Raw genomic sequence first — 18,304 nt, forward strand, 5'->3', positions numbered from 1 at the left:
GCTAGCCAACAAAATGTCATTGACATAGTAGAGCAGTTTGCTATCTCTAAATTTTATGCTCTCCAAGTCTCCTTTTAGGATTTGGCACAAGATTGAGCCAGCATCATAGAATCCTTTTGGCAATCTTCCCTAAGTGACTTGTGATTTTTTCCAGGTGAATGCAAAGATATTTTGGCTTTCTTTTGATATCAGAATGGTATAATATGAAGTATAGAAATAGATAACCAAAAACCAGCTTACATTGCTTGGAATCTCTGATATTATCTCATCTGGGCTTGGTATTACTGCATGACATTTCTTCACAAAGTTGTTTACAGCCCTCAGGTCCTGGATTAGTCTCCATTGGACTCTACCCTCTGAGTCCAGTTTGCTTTTCTTTATAACTATAATAGGGGTGTTTAAATCTGATATAGTTGGGACCAGAATTTTCTGCTCTAGAAGACTATTATTGGAGTTATGCCCTGGATTTCTTCCTTGCTTAGCCTGTACTCTGGTATTCTTGGTGGTATCCCTTTTTTGATTTCTATCTTTATAGGGTTAGCTGATTTCAAAATCCCTACATCATTGGAATGCTTTGCCCATGCTTCTTGTGGCACTGTATTTGGGATTTCAAAGATGGATCCTTCCATCTGAGCTTGATCATTGTCTGCTCTTTGCCCTAAGAACAGCAATGGGTGATGTTTGAGTGATGGCTTTGGCTAATGCAGATAGATTTTCCCTGATTGATCATACTGGATAGTTGCCCCAATTTTACCTAAAAAATCTCACCCTAAAAAATTTGAGGGGCATTCTGGGATTAAGAGGAATGTATGCTTGGTGCTAAGAGGTCCAAAATTTACCATTTTTGTTCTAAGTTTGGGTACCCTCTCTATTTGGCCTGTTTGCACGTTTTACTTGGATTGACCCTATGATCTTGCTATCTTTTGGATATGTTTTAAGGACACTTTGTGTTGCACCAGTATCAATCAGAGCATGATAAATTTCATTCCCCACTTTGATTGTTATTTGGGGTTTTGTTGTTTTGTGGTTTTTGATTCACTTGGACCATGGGTGCAGTTCTTTCTGTAATTCCCCAGTCTTCCTCTTGTGACATACTAATCCCAGTTTGTTTTCCACCTAGACTTTTTTATTCCCCTGTTATTTCAGTATGGCTTGAGTTCACTTCTCCTAGGCTTGTTTTGCTCTTGCCTGCATTTCTGTCTGACCACTGTTCTGTGTGATAGTGTGGATGGTTCCATGTTCTTGTTGCCAGGTGTTGTCATGATTGGATTTGATGTTATTCCATGGCTTTGTTATTAATTATAGGAAAAGTAAAGTCTTATTGGCTTCCTTGAACATTCTTTCCTGTGTTTTTTTGAAGTTTGATTCAAGGAAAGCTTGCATTTTGTTAAAGGTTTCATTCCAATCTGTTACTGTTAATTTGTATATTGCATTGACAAGATTGACTGGAATTTGGGTTTGTGATGGATGCATGATGTTATGGTTTTCATTAGTAGACAACAGAATTTTTGTATTGTTGTTTACTTCTGCTTCTGTTTCTCTGTTTGTTTGTTTTTTCCTTTTCTTCCTCCATTCTCTCTTGTTTTTGCATGAGTCTGATTGGATGCTTGCTTTTAGTTTTCTTTTAAGCTTTTAGGTCGTTCTATAGGCTCTTTTGTGTGCTTTGCAAGATTGATTGATTGGAACACGTGGCACTGAGTTTTTCCCTGGAGATGCTTTAGGTATAAACTCTTTGCTTCTTGGGTTTAACTTGGAAGTCTTTGTTATTTCCCAGTGACTCATTTCCTACTATAACTTTTCCCTGTACCAGTTCTTTTGGGGGCTTGCTTGTTTGCATGCCTAAAGTTCTTAATGCTTGTCTTTCCTTTCCAGCATCACATGTGATGATCTGTTTTGTATTATCTGTTTGCTTAGCAGTTCGTGTTTTAAGGTGATTAGAACACCCTAATGACCTTGTTTCTGTAACTTGTGGTTTTTTTCTTCTTGGATATTGCTCTTGTGATATGTTTTCCATTTCTATGATTTGATTTTGCATGTCTGTAAATTGTTTGTCAATGTGTTTTGAAGATTTAAGGTTTAAGTTTGCCTCTTCTTGTTCTTTGCATTGATTAGTTTCATTTTTTTGCTTGTTAGGTTAGCCCTTGTGTTTTCTTCCCATTCTTTTGTGAGTGCATTTATGTTTGTTTGTGTTTTGCTTCCATCATTATCTGTTATCCCATAGATTCTATTTTTAATTTACTCAATGTCTCTGTCCATCTGTATCTCCTCTTCTATCAGTTTTTCAGATTTATTCTTTGCTCTGCCATCCCCACCATCAATTTGTATGTCCCTCAGTTTCTCTTTTTGGTTTCCTTTTGCATTTGTCCTTTTTTACCCTTTTCCTATGGTTTTGAGTGCTAACACTGTTTCTTGGCTTCATAAGCTAACTTGGGTTCCAGAATAGTGAGGCCTGGCTACTTGTGAAATATACTTTTCCATTGTTTTGAGATTGGGAGTAACATTTGTATTTCATGAATTCCCACAATTGTGATCACACATCTATTATTCTTTCTTGCATAAGTGTTATTGTTGCTATTTTTGTTGTTATTGTATTTTGAATTTGTGTATGTGTTAGTATAGTTCTTTCTTCTCTTATTATTATTGTTATCAAAATTGATTTGTGACTTGTAATAACATTTCTGGACCATGTGACCAAATTTCCCACGCAAAAAACAATATCTATTGTTTGAGATTTGTCTTTGTTGGAATTGGTTTCTGGTGTTGTTTCTGGCTTGTAGGGTGGCTAAGTTTTTTATTTCTTCGATTTCTTTTTATCTTATTGTTGACTTAGCTTCCTTGAGTTGTCTTTTTAGGTCTTCAATGGTGTCATCTTTGCTTTCCCCTGCTTGTTGGTCCTCCCTCTCATTTGAACCATGCACATAGGAAGCTGTCTTTCAAAAGTCTTCCAAAGACAGACTTTCCCACCCAGGGAAATTCAGGTTTAAGTATGTATGAATTGGAAGATTGCTTCCCTTGATGAATTGTCTCCAGATGTGCTGGAGGTTAGGTTCTGACAAGTCCCTAAATCTGAATGCAGTCTCCCCAGTTTCAACCAGCCTATTAAGATAAGTGCTGGGATGCTCCACTGCCTCCTGCTTAAGTCTTTTGAATTTTCCCCAGGAATAGGGTGTTTTTCCATGAATTACCATCGCCTCTGCCAATCCTCCCTGCATCTTTTTAGGAATGATACTACCCTGGATTCAAAAGTTCCAGATCTGCAAATTCTGTGGGCCATGAGGTTAAATTAGGGTCTTCTCTGGTCTCCTGTATAAACTGTTTTAATTGGGATGGTGTGAAAAGCTCTGCAAGAAGAGTTTCAATGTCCCTAAAAGATGGCTCGTACAAGTAAAGGGCACACTTGAAGTCTTTGACCAATTTATGGGGATTTGAATAATACTCAGACATTCATTGTTTTAAGCTATCAAGATTTTCACTTATAAATGGTTTATGGCTTTTTATATGGACAATTCCAAAATCTGGAGAATTGCTCTTATGTACAGGGGAAAGATTGGGGTCACTGCCTCAGCTCCTAATATATTTTCTTTGCTTGTGGAATTGCTATCAACTCCTTGCTTGCTTGAACCCTCTTTCTCTGCTAATTGCATCACTGCTTCTATCTCTTACCTTTTCCCCCCATTAAGGTGTTTCTGTATTTCCTGCTCAATCATCTTTGTTAGCTTTTCTTTTAATGTTATCCGTGTTATCTTGTCTACAGGCTTGTGTTGCATAATCTGTCCCACTATTTTTTTTCACTGTCTAATAGAATTGCAGGAAAGATGCAATTACTGCCATGCCAGTGGGCAAGTAAGCACACTGGTTTTCCACTTCTATTTTCAACCATGGTATGCATCTATCATATGTATTATTTTTAGAATATGGGATATTGTTTGTACCCACAGATTATAAATCATAGCCCAGAATGAGTACAGGAGCAGGGAACAGCTAAGCAGAATAAAAACAGTGCTGCAATCTCCAATGCCAGATTTTGTTGGTATCTCTTTAAATCTCTCTACTTGACTTGTTTCTCAAGGGAGGTTTGTCCTTTGCGTCTTCCTGTACTATGCCACACAGAAGATGGCTGCCTTCTGTTTCTCTATAAGGTTTTTCTTGTTTGTCTTATTAAAATTGTTTTCCCTAGGTTCTGTAACCCTTGGCTCACCACTTGTAAAATGGGTGTGTGTTTAGGAGGATTGGGGGTGTAGCTGTGGACCAGCAAGTAAAGTGTGAATGACCCCTCCTCCCTCACAGACCCCCTATTACTGGGAGACAAAATGGTATCCCCTTGGAAAATGGGGGATCCTGGAAGGGCATGCTGGTATTGAGTGAGTTGAAGGAATGGTGACCCCTCAAGGAGAAGTGAGTGACACCCCAATTGGATGTTGCTGTCAGTTGGGGTACACAAAAACTTCCTTCTTCTCCCAGAAGGAGGTCAGGCTCGAAATGGAGTTCAGCCTCCATGTGCCTCTGCACTTCCTCCCAATCAAGTCTCCCTGCAACAGAAGGAATGCAGATCTGATCTTGAAGTTTTGGGCATTTAATCAGAAACAATAAGGCTATAGGGACAAAGGTAGGGTACCAGCAGGAAAGGAGGGGGTCCAGGTAATCCCTAAACCAAAGTCCTTCACTCTGGTGGGTCCTCACCAAGGCTCAGATCTGAAGGTGAGACAAGGTATCCCCCAACCAAAGCTTCACCTTCCCAAACTCCACTAATGATTTTCCTATAAGGTATATTGGCCATTAATCTAGGAGAGATACTGCTGGGGAAAGCTCAAGGCACGTGGGTTTCAGGGAACATCTCCCCTAAAGGAAGTTCAGTAACCTCAAACCCAGTAAATCTCTGTTGATCTGTTGAATTGCCAGGAAGACAAGATGTCACAGGTGCAGGTCTCCTTCATAAACCAGGGAAAACCCAATGGCCACTTCTGGGCATCTCAGAGCCAGATCTCACCACGCCTCGGCTCCAACTCCTAAAAGCTCCTGGTCAGGGTTTCCTCTCCCAGAGGTCTCTGTTCTTTCAAGGTCACTTGAATAATTGTCAATCCCCAATTAAAGAATAACCTCAAGTTAAAATGACTTTTATGGAAGTTTATTTACAAAATTTACAAAATATAGGAGAGAGTGGAAGTAGAGAGACGAGAAGAAGGTAGAGTAAGAGATTTGTATTCAAATCTGGGCTTTACTCGGGCAGAGCTCCAGAGGCCCAGACAGAGAGCCTAAAAGTTAATCCACAAAGGATTTAGCCACAAGGGCTTCTCCGAATCAAGGGAGCCTCCAAGAGGCTAATACCTCCTGGGAGGTTAAAGGAATTAGCCTTCTTCAGTCACCACGTGTAGTTCTAAGAGCGAGATTAAGAGCAGTCTCACCAAGGTCTCTGGGTCCCAGGTCCAGTACTCCATGTCCCAGTCACGAACCCCAAGCCCCCTGAGTTCACTCAAATCTCTTTTGAAAGAGGCCTCTTTTGCGTCACTTCCTGTATCTTCCTCTTAGTTTATGTGTCCAATCACAACAGATTCTTTTCTTAGGACTTCCCAGGAGGTAGTCAGTAAATTCTGATTTGTCACTCACTCTAGCATATGTGGGTTACAGACCTTCCAACTTGTGAGTTAGGTGGAGAAGTTTTCACCTTTGGTGACTAAATCTAAAGATGGCAGGGTAGATTTAATCTAATTATCACAGGAAGCAATAATATTATAAAATGAACAACATTGAAAGACTTAAGAACCCTGATTAATGCAATGTCCACCTAAGATTCCAGATAACTCATGATAAAAAAGGTACTTGTTCCTAAATAAGAGGTGAGGGAATCAAGGCACAGAGTGAAACACACAGTTTTACATGGCCAGGGATGAAATTTGTTTTACAGAACTATGTGTATTTGTTAAAAAGGGTTGTGGATTTTTTTCCATTTTGACACAGAAAGAAGAAGCAAGTGAATGCAAATAAGTGCTTGTTATTTGAATAAATAATTTTTTAAATAAAAAGAAAAGGTGGCTTATTGATATTGGTAGCATGAAGACAGTTTCTTTAAGAAAAAATGATAACAATGTATTACTCCTGGGGAGAGTTGGTGGAGAAGAGAAGAGGTCAGGAAGAAGGGACCCTAGGTAGGGTCTGGTCCTATTTCTAAGTACTCACAAGAGTGGCATAGCCTGGGGGAAGAGAGGGTGGGAATTGTAATAAATGTAAGGAGTGAGCTCCCCATCCTTAGAGGTCTTCTATGGCAGAAAGGATGGATTACATTAGAATGCAGATGTGTGACAATTAGATTAAGTCTACACTGCCCATCTTTAGATTTAATCACCAAAGGTGAGAGAACCTTCCAATTCTGGGAGGTCCTAACCCACGTGTGCTAGAGTGAGTAACAAATCAGAATCAACTGACCGCCCCCTACCCTTTCTATGAGAGTTGTCTATTGTGATTGGACACGCAGGCTAAGGGAAGGCACTAGAAGTGACGCATATGTGACCCCTTTACAAAGAGGGAGTTGAGTGAGTAAAGGGTCTTCTGATTTGGTGAAGGGGACCTGAGGGAGCTTTGCTGGTTCGTGACTGAGACTGTTCCATGTGGTGAGTTTAAAGACTGAATCTTCCTGAACTTCTATCAAGAAACTTCCTTTTATATACTCTGTGAATAAAGTTTGCTCCATTCGCCTCCAGGGCCTCAAGCCCTTTAACCCTTGACTGAGGGTTAAGATCTACCTGGACTAATCAGTGGGATAGATTCTTATTTCTGTGCTTCCTTTCTCTCTCTTCTCATGTAAATAAATTTCCATAAAAGCCAATTTTGATTTGAGATTACTCTTAATTGAGGATTGATAATAGTTCAATCCTCTGGCGACCATCTTCAATATATTGAACCCATAAAACTTCTTTTTTACCCTTACAGAATGCTAAAGTTCAGGGAGCCTATTATTTCTCTCTCCACTACCCCTTCAAAAATCCTCTGTTAAAAAGTTAGCTCAGCCAGCCAGCTCAGTGCTAGAGGAAAAGAAGGAAAAGGGGAACATACCTCTTCCATTTCCCTGACCAGGTTCTTACCTCTTCAAGGTTGGAGGGGTCTGGGTCACAGCTCTCCTGTCCCTTTTCCTTGCTCCTCTCAAAAACTGAACCTACAAGGAAGAGATGCTTTTACATGCTTAAAGAGAGTGAACAAGGAAAGAATTGAGGAATAAATATTCTGGAATATGAACTCAAAACTATAATTGAACATATCATGATGAATCTCTTTCAATCTTCCTATAAATAGTACCTCAAGCCATTTTTTGGTAGGGATATGTATATGAAGACTTGGGGAGACCATGCTAATTTGGACATTTCTCTTTCTCTTCCTCTATCTCAATTGGAATACTTTGATTTAAAAAATGTTATGTTAAATAAAATTGCTTCTGGAAGACTGTGGGCTAAAATTCTAGCACAATATGAATATTTTCCTTCAGTAGAAGAATTTTACTTTACAATAATGTAAGTTTAAAGGTAGAAAGGATGAGACAACAAGCATTTCTAAAATGGATAATTGTGTACGCTGTGCTTGACTCTGGAAGAGACACAAAGGTTGGATTAAAATCTCAGTTCTTGTCCTCAAGTAGTTTAAATTTGAATAGGGAATCCCATGCCAACACAACTGAAATACTCAGAACTGTCCTTCCAGAGTTACAAAGATATGTCCCAGGGAGAAAGTCACTCAGTCAATAAAGAAATGTTTAATAAATGAATGAATGCAGAATCATTTTAAATGCCTACTATGTGCAAAGCATTGTTCTAAGCACTGGATGGACAAATAAAGAACTTCATTAAAGGAGCTCATGTTCTAATTGGAGAAGAGAAGACATCTAGACACATAGGAAGTGTATTTCTAAGTATACACACATGCAATGTAATGTGTATAAATACCTGTATTCTATATAAGTTGAATATTCCTGTTCATGTACATGCCAGCTCCAGGTATCATGTGCAAAAAGCCACCAGCAAGATGCTAAAGAAGCAAAGATTTTTTTTAAGCCTCTGTTCTCAAGGAGCTTTTAACGGTGTAGGAGGTAAGTAAGAGAGCAAATTTCATGATTAGCTTTAAGAAGAAAGGAAGAGAATTTGGATAAATGCCCTGGGAAGGAAAAGATTCTGAGATAAGGATCTTGGGAGTATTTACTGGAAATTAGCTATCATTCTGGATCTGTCTTTGACTGAGCTAGGAAAGAGGAAGGATCTTTGCTCTGGCATTTTTACTAGTACTCATAATCTTGTGGAAAGGTTAGTAATTCCTGTGTTGGAGTATTTGTGTTGGAGTATACTGCTATTCCCCGAAATACAGAGACCATCTGCCTGAGATCCATCTGTTAGAAATCCAGTTGACTAAGGTAAAAGCTAGGCTTTGGTCATCTAAGACTCTAGAAGTTGGGTTGAGCCTAGATTTTTAATAGTGTTAGGATTGTGCCTTCCAGTTATCCTTACTCCAAATATCCAATAAAGTTGTTTTTCTGTAGTCCAAAGGTTTTGTGCTTTACTGGCCTAGATAGTTCCCTAGGTAAGTGGTTATCATCTCCTATCCATCTAGGAAGGATTTTTATTTCAACAGATTTAGGGGATACGATGTATACAAGAGTAACAGAAAAAGGAAGGCAGATAAGAAGCCTTCAGAGGGCAGGGAAGCTCAACGTCCAACACCTTTCCCCCACTGACTGCAATGAGTACCATTGTAAGAATCCTGCTGACTCACATCCCATGGTGAAGGCTGCAATCACTACAGAGTACATTGATAACAGCATGAGAAGCACAGCTTCTGCTGCCAGCTGGGGAAGATCTGACCTCAGGGTCAGTAATACTCCATCTGCCTAATCTAGTCAATCAGCAGAGCAGAGAAGAATCCACTTCACGACAGACTTGCATGTAGGTCTTCCTGATTCTAACCCAGGAATTTATTATAACAATTACGCATACTTTTGCCTAATAAAAGGCTATATTGAAATTGTTTTTACCAGGGAGGGAAGAAAGAATAAACTTCCTTATTTTTAATGGTGGAGAAACTGAAGCACAAGATGCTAGGCACCATGGAGCTTAAAAGTCAGAAGAAACCTTTAGATTTATTTAATATGAGAAACTAAGGTTCAGAAAGAGGCTAAAGTGAAAGACAGCAGAGAAGGCAGAAGTTCATACACTCAGAGGAGTCACATTCTACTATAAGGTCAAATGGAAAGTCCCAAATGCCCCCCCCCCCCCAAGGGTGCAGTGGAAACATGGATGGCTGGGTCTCAAGGTATGTAATAGGGTCCATAAGCAGGTGATTTTCAGTGGGGCTGGAAAGTAGAGGCATCAACCTGGAGAGGCTGAGGAGGCATCAGCAAAACAAGATGGCCTGGTAGTTCTCAGTGCCTGGAAAAGCAGCCCCTTCAATGCTGTCCCTCAGTTACTACTTTGTTCAAACACAACCTTTGGGAGAGGCGTCTTTTCCCCCCATTATTTCCCATCTTCTCATCTGCACCCCTTTTCCTCTCTCTGCCATCACTGAAGCTGCTGCTCTCCACCTCTGCTTTGCCACTGACATCACAAACCAGCCCTCTGCCTGGCTAACAATGGCCCCTAACTGTATGACTCAAAGTCTGTAGACATTGCTCTGGAAAAGCCAGACCAGACTAGACAGGGAGAGGAGGAAGGTGGCCCCTGACCTCCACGTGCGTTCATGGGTACCGAAGATGCAGGGGCTCCTTGAGGCTCAGACCCAGAAGAGAAACAAAAACAGACAACAGAGTCCAAGTTCAAGCTGCAGTGGAAGCCAAAGCTGGAGCCGCAGTCGAAGCCAGAGCCAAAGCTGCAGCCACACCCAAAGCCAAAGCCAAAGCTGGAGCCTCAGTCCAAGTGCCAGTCCGAGCCTTAGTCCACCCGGGACTCCTAACAAGATAGCACACTCACGTAATCATCACTCCTCATCCCATGCCCAACCCCACACTCACTCCCACTATTCCCGTCATTTCAACTGTCATCACTCCAACAGATGTCCTAAAAGAAGGAAGGTAACAGGGGTAGCAAAAAGAAAGGCCAAGAAAGGCGGGTCACCATACAGAAGGAAAAAACGAGCAGGTACTGGAGGGGCTGGTCCTTCCCTATATCCCCTCTTTGTCTCCCACCCCTCCACCCCATACCAAAGGGGGCTCAGCACTCTCTTCAGTAGGGTGTAAAGGATGTAGGGGGAAGATGGAAAATAACCCATCTTACTGGGTCTTAGACTATTTGGAGGAGAGCAGGGGAAGATGAGGCAGGAAAGATCAGCTGGTGCCAGATTGCAGGGGAGCCTTGAATGTCCCACGCCTTGAACAGGTAGAAGTTTTTTGATTAGACAGCATGACCCTCAATAGCAAAATCTCTAGTCTTGAAGTTCAAAAGAGTTGGGTTCAAAACTGTCCTAAAACATTTAGTAGCTGGGTAACTCTGGAAAAATCAGTTGACCTCTCCTGGTTCCAATTTTTTCATCTGTAAAATGGGAATGATAAGGCACATTTCACAGGATAGCTGTGAGGATCGATCCAATGAGAGGTTACATTGTTCGCAAACCTTTGCACCCCTGGAAATGTTGGTGGTTATTACTCCAAGGACAATAGCAAGGCCCTGTGAATTTTAGCAGATGATCTCAAAGGTCATTTTAGCACAATGCTCTGATCTTACTGATGAGGAAACTGAGACTCAGAGAGATCAAACAACATGTCTGAAGGCATAAAGGGAGTAAATTCCAGAGCCAGGACACTAGACCAGGCCTCTGCTGTCAAACATCTGTGCCCAGGAACAAGTCCACCTGTCCTCCCTTGGAAAAGCCCTTTGTGTAGTCAATTTTCCTGGGGCAGTGGGAGGAGGATTCTTTTTCTAAACCTGATTTTTGGAGCACTGAACTGTGCCAAGGGAGCCAGGCCCGTGTGCCCCTTGATGCCATATCCATATCCCAGGAAGAAGCCATATTCAGGAAACTCAAACAGTATCTGGCATATGTGTACACTGACTACCACCTGAGGGCAATGTAGAGGCACAGCAGACCAGAGAGAACTAGAATTACAGTATTGAAGGAACCAATCACTGAATGGATGAACCTTCCCTCTTAAATATTTCTCCAGTCTCTACTTGGATACTTCCAAATATGGAGAACTCTCTACTTCATAAAACAACTCAAACTGGACAGTTTATGGTTAGGAAGTTCGAGCTCTGAGTTTGAGTCATTGGGATTTTCTCTAACCTTTGCCTCTTGTTTTCCCTTCTGGGGCCAAAAAGAGCTAGTCTGATGGCCTCTTCCCCTGGATAGTTCCCCCACTCCTTTGTCATTTCAAGGCTTCATTTCATAAAGCCTGATGATTTCATGCCCCCTCCCATTCTGGGCCTCTCCTCAAGATGTGAAGCCTAGGGCTGGGCACAGGATTCCCTTGGAGAAGGAACAGAGTGGAGGAAATCTGTGGCTTCCATCCTGGGGACTGTGGGCACCCCCAGCAGCAGCCTGAGTTCCCCTCTGAAGATATGCCTGCAAAGCGGAGCCCAAGATCATTGTAACAGAGCAGAAGGGCTTAGATGAGGAGCCCAGGGACAGACTCCCAGGGCTTGTCTGAGAACCAGCTCTGCTACACCAAAGACAGCTGGCATCATATTCTGGCCCAGCAATGCTCAAAGACAGCCTGACAAGGTATGGAGAGAAGTGGGAAATATTTCCCTGTTAAGGAAGTTATGAATCTATAAATGAATGGAGCAAGATGGAGGTGGGGGCCAGAGTGGGTGGATTGGGCTCCCTCATTCCCTGAGTCTGGCCAGAGCTGAGCTTTCTCTGTACAAAGCTTCGGTCTGAAGAACAGAGCTCTGTAGAAAGTAGCCACTGGACTAGGGGTCGGCAACCTATGGCTCTCGAGCCATATCTGGCTCTTTTGAGGGCCAGATATGGCTCTTTCTGCAGGAGCCATAAAGTCAATTTTTTTTAGGTGCTATTACAGAAGTGCGCACTGTTACAGGAGCGTGCACTGTGAGCACTGTACGGCTGTCATGAATTACATTTTAAAAAATGTGGCATTTATGGCTGTCACGGCCAAAAAGGTTGCCAACCCCTGCACTGGACTGTCCTCAGTACCCAGGTTACATATTAATTGTTGCCTATTGGCCCTTCTTCCCTCTTGCCTGGAGAAGGGTTGGGAACCCTTTCCCAGGAGAGCAGCTCCTCCAGAAATGAGGTTCTCTCGTTCTATGGGCAGATACTCCCCAAAGGCAGCTTTGCTTCCAGCCCTTTCACTCTCCTCCAGCAGGAGAGTTTGGCTGTTAGCTGGCACAGGGGGCTGAGAAGGGTCATTTGTGAGGATGGGTCTCACGTCCTTCAGGCAAGGAAGAACCCAGGGCTCAGCTGCACAGAATCCAGAGACTCAGTCAGGAGACCTCAAGCAAGAGTCATCTAGTGGGCTCCTTCCTGCCTGCAGACTCACAGGACTCCCTCCCAAGGCAGCTCATGCCAGCCTGATTAACCAGCAATAAATAAATCTGAAATTGGAATGAGTCCAATGGCCTCTCTTTCCAGTCTTTGAGATTGGTCCTGTTTTGGGTCCAAGGTCTCCCTTGGGGAAGGTGGGTTCTCAGAGTCTCTCCCAGGACGTCTATCAGCAAGGACAGCCAAGACCAGGAAAGGGCAGAGTCTCATCTAAGGGTCCGGAGCAAATCCCTACCTGGGTGGGTGAAGACTTGGCCCCCATGGTGGCTGTTGGTTCCCAAGGGGCAATGACCCATGCTGGTTGGGATAGATGTCCCTGGGCTTCAGTTCTGCTCTAGGATAGCCTGATGGTCTGAACTGGATGGGGGGTCTCTCCCTGTGTCCTCCAGGTAGCACCAGCAGGACACAAATGGCTCTACTTGGATCCCATCAACCTGCTGCCTCCTAGCCAGAGGGAAGAAGATGCTCCTTGGGAAGATGCACCCACACCACACCTCTCTGGAGAGATCAGGAAATACACAAGGAGCCAGCCTAAGCTTCACAGATCAGAGGGGAGAGAAAAGAGGGGGCTCACCACAAAGTTACCCTCAATGGTGCTGCAACACATGGCCCCAAAGGCCCCAGACCCAAAGTTCCTGCCAACCTGGAATCCCCGTAGAAGCCTTTTCTATAGATAGAGCAGGGAGCTGTGCCCCTCCCCTTGATTAAACACTTCAAAAGTCCCATAGCTGAGCCTGGGCAGAGCCTGAGGCAGAGGAGGGCAGAGAGCTGATTTTGGGGTCAGAAGATCTGCCTTGGAATCCCTCACTTTGTGTCCCCCCTGTGTGACCCTGGCCGGGTCCCCTCTCTCTTTGAGGCTCTTTCTTCCTTTGCCAAACTAGATGGTTGTACCAGATCACGTCTAAGGTCGCCAAATCCAGGGATCTCAGGATTTCATCTTCCCTTCGTGGGGCAGAGATGTCCCTCTATCTGCACCCGACCCAGAATTCCTCATCCTGCCATCTACACCTCACTGATCTCCAGCCTTGCCTCTGTGCCCTGCTCCTTGGCTGCTTCATTCACACTTCCTCTCTGGGTGGGCAGCCAATGGTCACTTGACCACTCTGAGTGTCGGGTTCCTCCTTTTCCTGGAAGATGCTGGCTGGCCTGGCAGACTCAGGGCTGGCTGGAGGCAGAAGCTTTTCATTTCTTAATAGATTTTTCCTCTTTTGGTCCTCTGTTCAGGGTCTGCCTTAATGCCTGTGGAATCCATTGAGCTGGTGCCTCCCTCTTCTTCTTTGCCTCCCGCCTTCCTTGGAGGCCCAGTTAAGCTCCCACCTTCAGCCTAAGCCTTTCCTTCTCTCCCTCAAGGCTGCTGCCTTCCCTCTGCCATTGTCTCCAGGTTATCCTCCCCTGAGCTCCTTGTACAGAGCAGGCTCCCTGCGGGCTCCTTCCTTAGATGGGGAGCTCCTGGAGAGCAGGGAAGCTCCCTCTCCTTGTGGCCTCGCCCTTAGTGGGCCCTTACAAGGGGGCTTGATGGCTGACTAAGTGAATCAAAGGCTCCAGAGTTCAGAGACCTTCCTGACTCTCCCAATTTCAGGCCAAGTCCCATTCCTGGCTCTCTCAGGTGGCCCTAAAGCCTGGCCCTGAGGCCTCCTTCCTCCCCAAGGGGACAGACTGCTTACCCTGCTTTACTGTGCTAAACGCGTGACAAGGATTGTCCCCTTTGCTTCTCACAACCACTTGGGAGGCAGATCCTGTTATCATTCCCGTCTTACAGTGGAAGAAACTGAGGCAGAGAGAGTTTAAGGTCAGGGCACTGTGGCCTGGCTTGAGAGGGGAGGGCAGGGAGGCTCAGCAGTGAGGGTCCTAGAAGCCCCACACAGGGTGCAAGCACATGGCCTTTGCCCCTGCTCTTTCTGGGGTGCAAACAGTCCTCTGGGAGGGAAAGAGGGGAGGGGGGCAGCCTAAGGGGACTGTGGGTAATCCTGAGTGACCAGCCTTCCCCTGGGCACAAAAGCACTCCATGGACAGAGGGAGGGCTGGGCCTGCCTGGGAGAGGCAGGAAGTCAGAGATGCTGGGAGAGGCAGAAGGAGGAGGAGAGGGGAGGGGGGGACAAAGTCAGAGGCCAAGTCCCTGCCCTGCGGGGCCCCTGTGATCCTGGCAGAGAGAAGAGCTCCAGCCCCGAAGAGAAAGATCCCAGTTCTGTGGAGCAGAGCAAGCAGCTGCCACAGAGACAGAGCCAGGCTCTGGGACAGCCACACAGCCTGCAGCCTGAAGACCAGCAGGGACAGCTCCAGGGAGAGCCCCTCAGAGGAGACGCCTTTCTGTGGCGGAGAGCAGAGATTCCCGGGAAGGAGAGAGGTGGTGACACTCGGTGGGCAGCACAGACCAATGGAGAGGCCCTCAGAAGCCTCCCAGAGTCGGGGCAGCACCTGGAAGGGGCTCCTGATCATCACAGGTGAGGCACCTGCTGTGCTGGGGCCCAGAGGAGGAGGGGGAGCCTGGGAGCTTCTGGGCCACCTAGAGACAAGGGGAGCCACACAAGGACCAGCAGGGAGGCCATTCTGAGAACATGCTTTCTGCAGATGTGGCCAGGGAGGTATAGCAGAAAGTAAGAAGCCCCCCAGAACCTGGTAAACTCTGAAGAGGCCAAGGCTGTTTGCAGCTAGAGAAGGCAGTTCTGTTTCCTTGCTGTGTGACCCTGGATAGTCACTTTCCTCTCTTAGCTAATGTTTGCCTAGAGCATCACCTTCCTCTTAGCCAGGCTGGGGATCAAAACTTTGGGCCTTCAAATGCCCCCAGAGCTTAGTTGGAAATGCCCTCCCTGGGCTGGAGCCAGAAGATCCCGGGTCCAAGGCTACCTTTGCTATTTGCTGCTTAATACCCATCCTGTCTGTTATTTGTTTGCACCTCAATTCTTATTCTGTGAATTGGTCGAATTTGATTCATGGATCTGGAAGGTCCTGTCCAGCTGAGTCCTGATTCCCCTCTTTGGACGCACCAGTTTAGGGATTCGTTTCTGCCTTTGGTGTCAGCCACCCCCTGGCAGGGCTTTTCTTTTTTCTTTTCTTTTTTAAAATAATTTTTATTTTTTAGAAAAGTTAACATGATTACATGATTCATGCTCTTACTTTCCCCTTCACCCTCTCCACCTCCCCCCCCCCCCAATAGCCGATGTGCATTTCTACTGGTTTTAACATGTGTCATCCGTCAAGACCTATTTCTAAATTGTTGATAGTTGCATTGGTGTGGTCGTTTCAATTCTACATCCTCAGTCATGTCAGCCTGGCAGGGCCTTTCTGAATCAGGTCCCTTGGAGGGAGCCTAAAAAGGTTCCCAGGCCACCATCGGAGATCCTCTGCAGAGGCTGGGCCAGACAGATGGATGTGTGGTCATAGAAATTCCCAGACAGACTCTGGGGCAGGCTTGGCAGCCCCACCCTTAGCCTGGGGACAGCTGTGTGATCCGGGTCTCCCAGGAGGGCCGGCAGATGCTGCTGACTTCTGCCTCCTTCCTCCCCTCAGCCTCCATCCTCAGCTGCTGGATCCAGCCAACGTCTGCTGATGATTTCACTGTTGGTACCAGACCTGCCCTATGGGATAGAAGGTGACAATATCACCCTGATTATCCAGGGGTACACAGGGACGGTTGAATCCTATAAATGGCACTATAAGCCATCAACACAGGATCGCTACAAGAATTATTTAATCTCATACTTTGGCAGTAGTGCTCTTGAAAATGGGTGAACGATACTGGCTCCCTGGCCATCCCTCACCTCATTCCCCAGGACATTCATTACTACCTTGTAGTGATCATCAATAAATCTTCCAATATACATACAGGAGAAGCTGCAGTGATTGTGTATGGTAAGTGCTGCCCTGGCCAGGGGCCCTGCAGTTGCTCTAACAGCCTCTCTCTGTCTGGGGTCTGGTTCCTCCTCACATCCTTAGCCAGGGAGCGGGAAGAAGCCCCAGCATGACCCTCTCCCACAGGAAGGAGCCTGAGGAGCTGAGACTCCCCAAACTCTGGGCTTACTGCTTAGCAGCCACAGAGAGCCCAGGAGAGCTCAGAGGGCCCTGGCTGCAGAGGTAGCTGCTTTCTTCCTCCCGCCTCCCCCAGGGCACACTGGGAAACTTGGGTGAGGCCCCGAGGGCTCCCCTTGGGACTGAGGCCAACAACCTGTTCCCTAAGTTCACCTGCACCCAGACCTCTAAAAGTCCAGGAGGCCGGGGCAGCCCGGTGGGGCAGGGACAATCCCAGACGCCCCATGGCCTGCCCTGCCAGGCTCAGAGGGCAGCTCCAGACCACCTACTCCACAAGAGCCAGAGGACTGGCTGCTTTGGGGCCTGGGACCCCCTAGAGGCCAGTTGCCAGCCTGAGGCTCCCAGTGCTGTGAGAGGGACCCCAGAGGGAGAACACGTGTATGCCCTCCATTTTCTAGAGGAAAGGCCAAGCCAGGGGGCCCGGGCTTCTCTGAAGGGACAGACTGGGCAGAGGGTCACAGCTCCCACGGAGGGCTCAGCTGGAGGAAGAGACAAATGCCATGCAATTCGGGGAGCAAAGAGGTCAGTTAGGGCTCCAGAGGGGCAGCTTTTCTCCTTCAGAAAGCTGGCCACACTAGCTAACATTTCTGCAGTGCCTGAAGGCGGGCAAAGTACCTTCTGAAACAGATTTCATTTGATTCTCACAAAGACTCTGTGCTGTAGGTGCCATTTTTTATCATGGAGGAAAAGGGAGACCCAAAGGGATTAGGGGACTTGGCCAGAGGCCCAGAGCTAGGAAAGAGCTGAGGCAGAATTCAAATTCAGGCCTTCCTGACCTCCAAGTCCCAACATTTCACCCAGGCGTCACCAAATGCCTCCCCCCACTGAGGATTACCTCAGGAGATAGTGACAGCCCCAGCACTGGGAATCTTTAAGCAGAGACTAGCTGGCCATTGACCCAGAATGCTCCAGTGGGGATCTCTAGCCAGCTCTGGGTTGGAAAAAGGTAACCTCTGAGGCCCAGAAGCAAAGACTCCCAGAGGCCCCAGGGTGAGTCTTGCAGCCCTGAAGGGGGCATGGTCTGGGGAGCTCAGCGGGGTGGTGACCGGCTGTCTGGTCCATCCAGGGTTTTCTTTCATGGTTTGCCCATGGGAATTGTCCTGGGTATCTTCTGTGGTAGGAGCCAGTGTTTGGGGAGGGCCCTGCTGCTCATCCCCAGCTGCGTTCTGTCATTGCCCTCCTGAGCAGAGGAGATTGGGGGAGGAAGGACCTAGGAACATTCACAGGTCTAAGTCAAGAGCTCAGGGACAGTATCTGTGATGAGTGAGCTCCCAGGGAAATCTTCCCGCCATCTTCTCTTCCTCCTCTTCTCCAACTTGGTGATTCCTTTTGCCTGGCATTTTGGCCAGTGAAAGCACCAAGCGTGGGAAGCAGCCTCAGAGAGATTCCAGGAAAGCCCTGAGTTACAGGGGGTCTGACTGTGCTTTCTGCCTTGATCTTTCTAGCATTTATCCTTTAAATAATACATATTTCTCTGGTTTGATCATATGCAATTGTGGCTTTAAAAGGTGTGTTATAGAGTGAATGACGAAGGAATTCAGGCACAGGAAGTCTGGAGATCAAGTCCTGTCTCTGCCACTAGATCCGTAGCATTGGGCTAGTCACTTCAGGTCTGAACTTGGAGCAACTTTCTGAGGGGACAGAGCCATCTTGGAGTCAGGGGCCCCAAGTTCAAAGCCTGCTCTGCTTTGTTGTGTGATCACAGAGACGTCACAAGCCTAGGCCTTGACTGTCTCCTATGACAAGGGCATTAGGCTAGATCAGGACTTCTTAGATTTGGGGGATCCAGAAATGCAAATGGGGAAACGTA

The 18,304-nt window shown here is 46.0% G+C and overlaps 1 protein-coding gene across 1 annotated transcript; it reads left to right on the forward strand.

Moving 5' to 3' along the window:
* Window positions 1-9,721: 9,721 nt before the first annotated feature.
* On the forward strand, window positions 9,722-16,197 carry LOC123240809 (inactive protein tyrosine kinase pTKL-like). The gene is given in 4 exon segments (XM_044668524.1): window positions 9,722-10,106; window positions 14,616-14,909; window positions 15,976-16,040; window positions 16,042-16,197. Coding segments are annotated over 4 exon segments (900 nt in total).
* The last annotated feature ends 2,107 nt before the right edge of the window (window positions 16,198-18,304 follow it).

Source organism: Gracilinanus agilis, chromosome 3 (assembly GCF_016433145.1).
Source record: "Gracilinanus agilis isolate LMUSP501 chromosome 3, AgileGrace, whole genome shotgun sequence".
NCBI lineage: Eukaryota > Metazoa > Chordata > Mammalia > Didelphimorphia > Didelphidae > Gracilinanus > Gracilinanus agilis.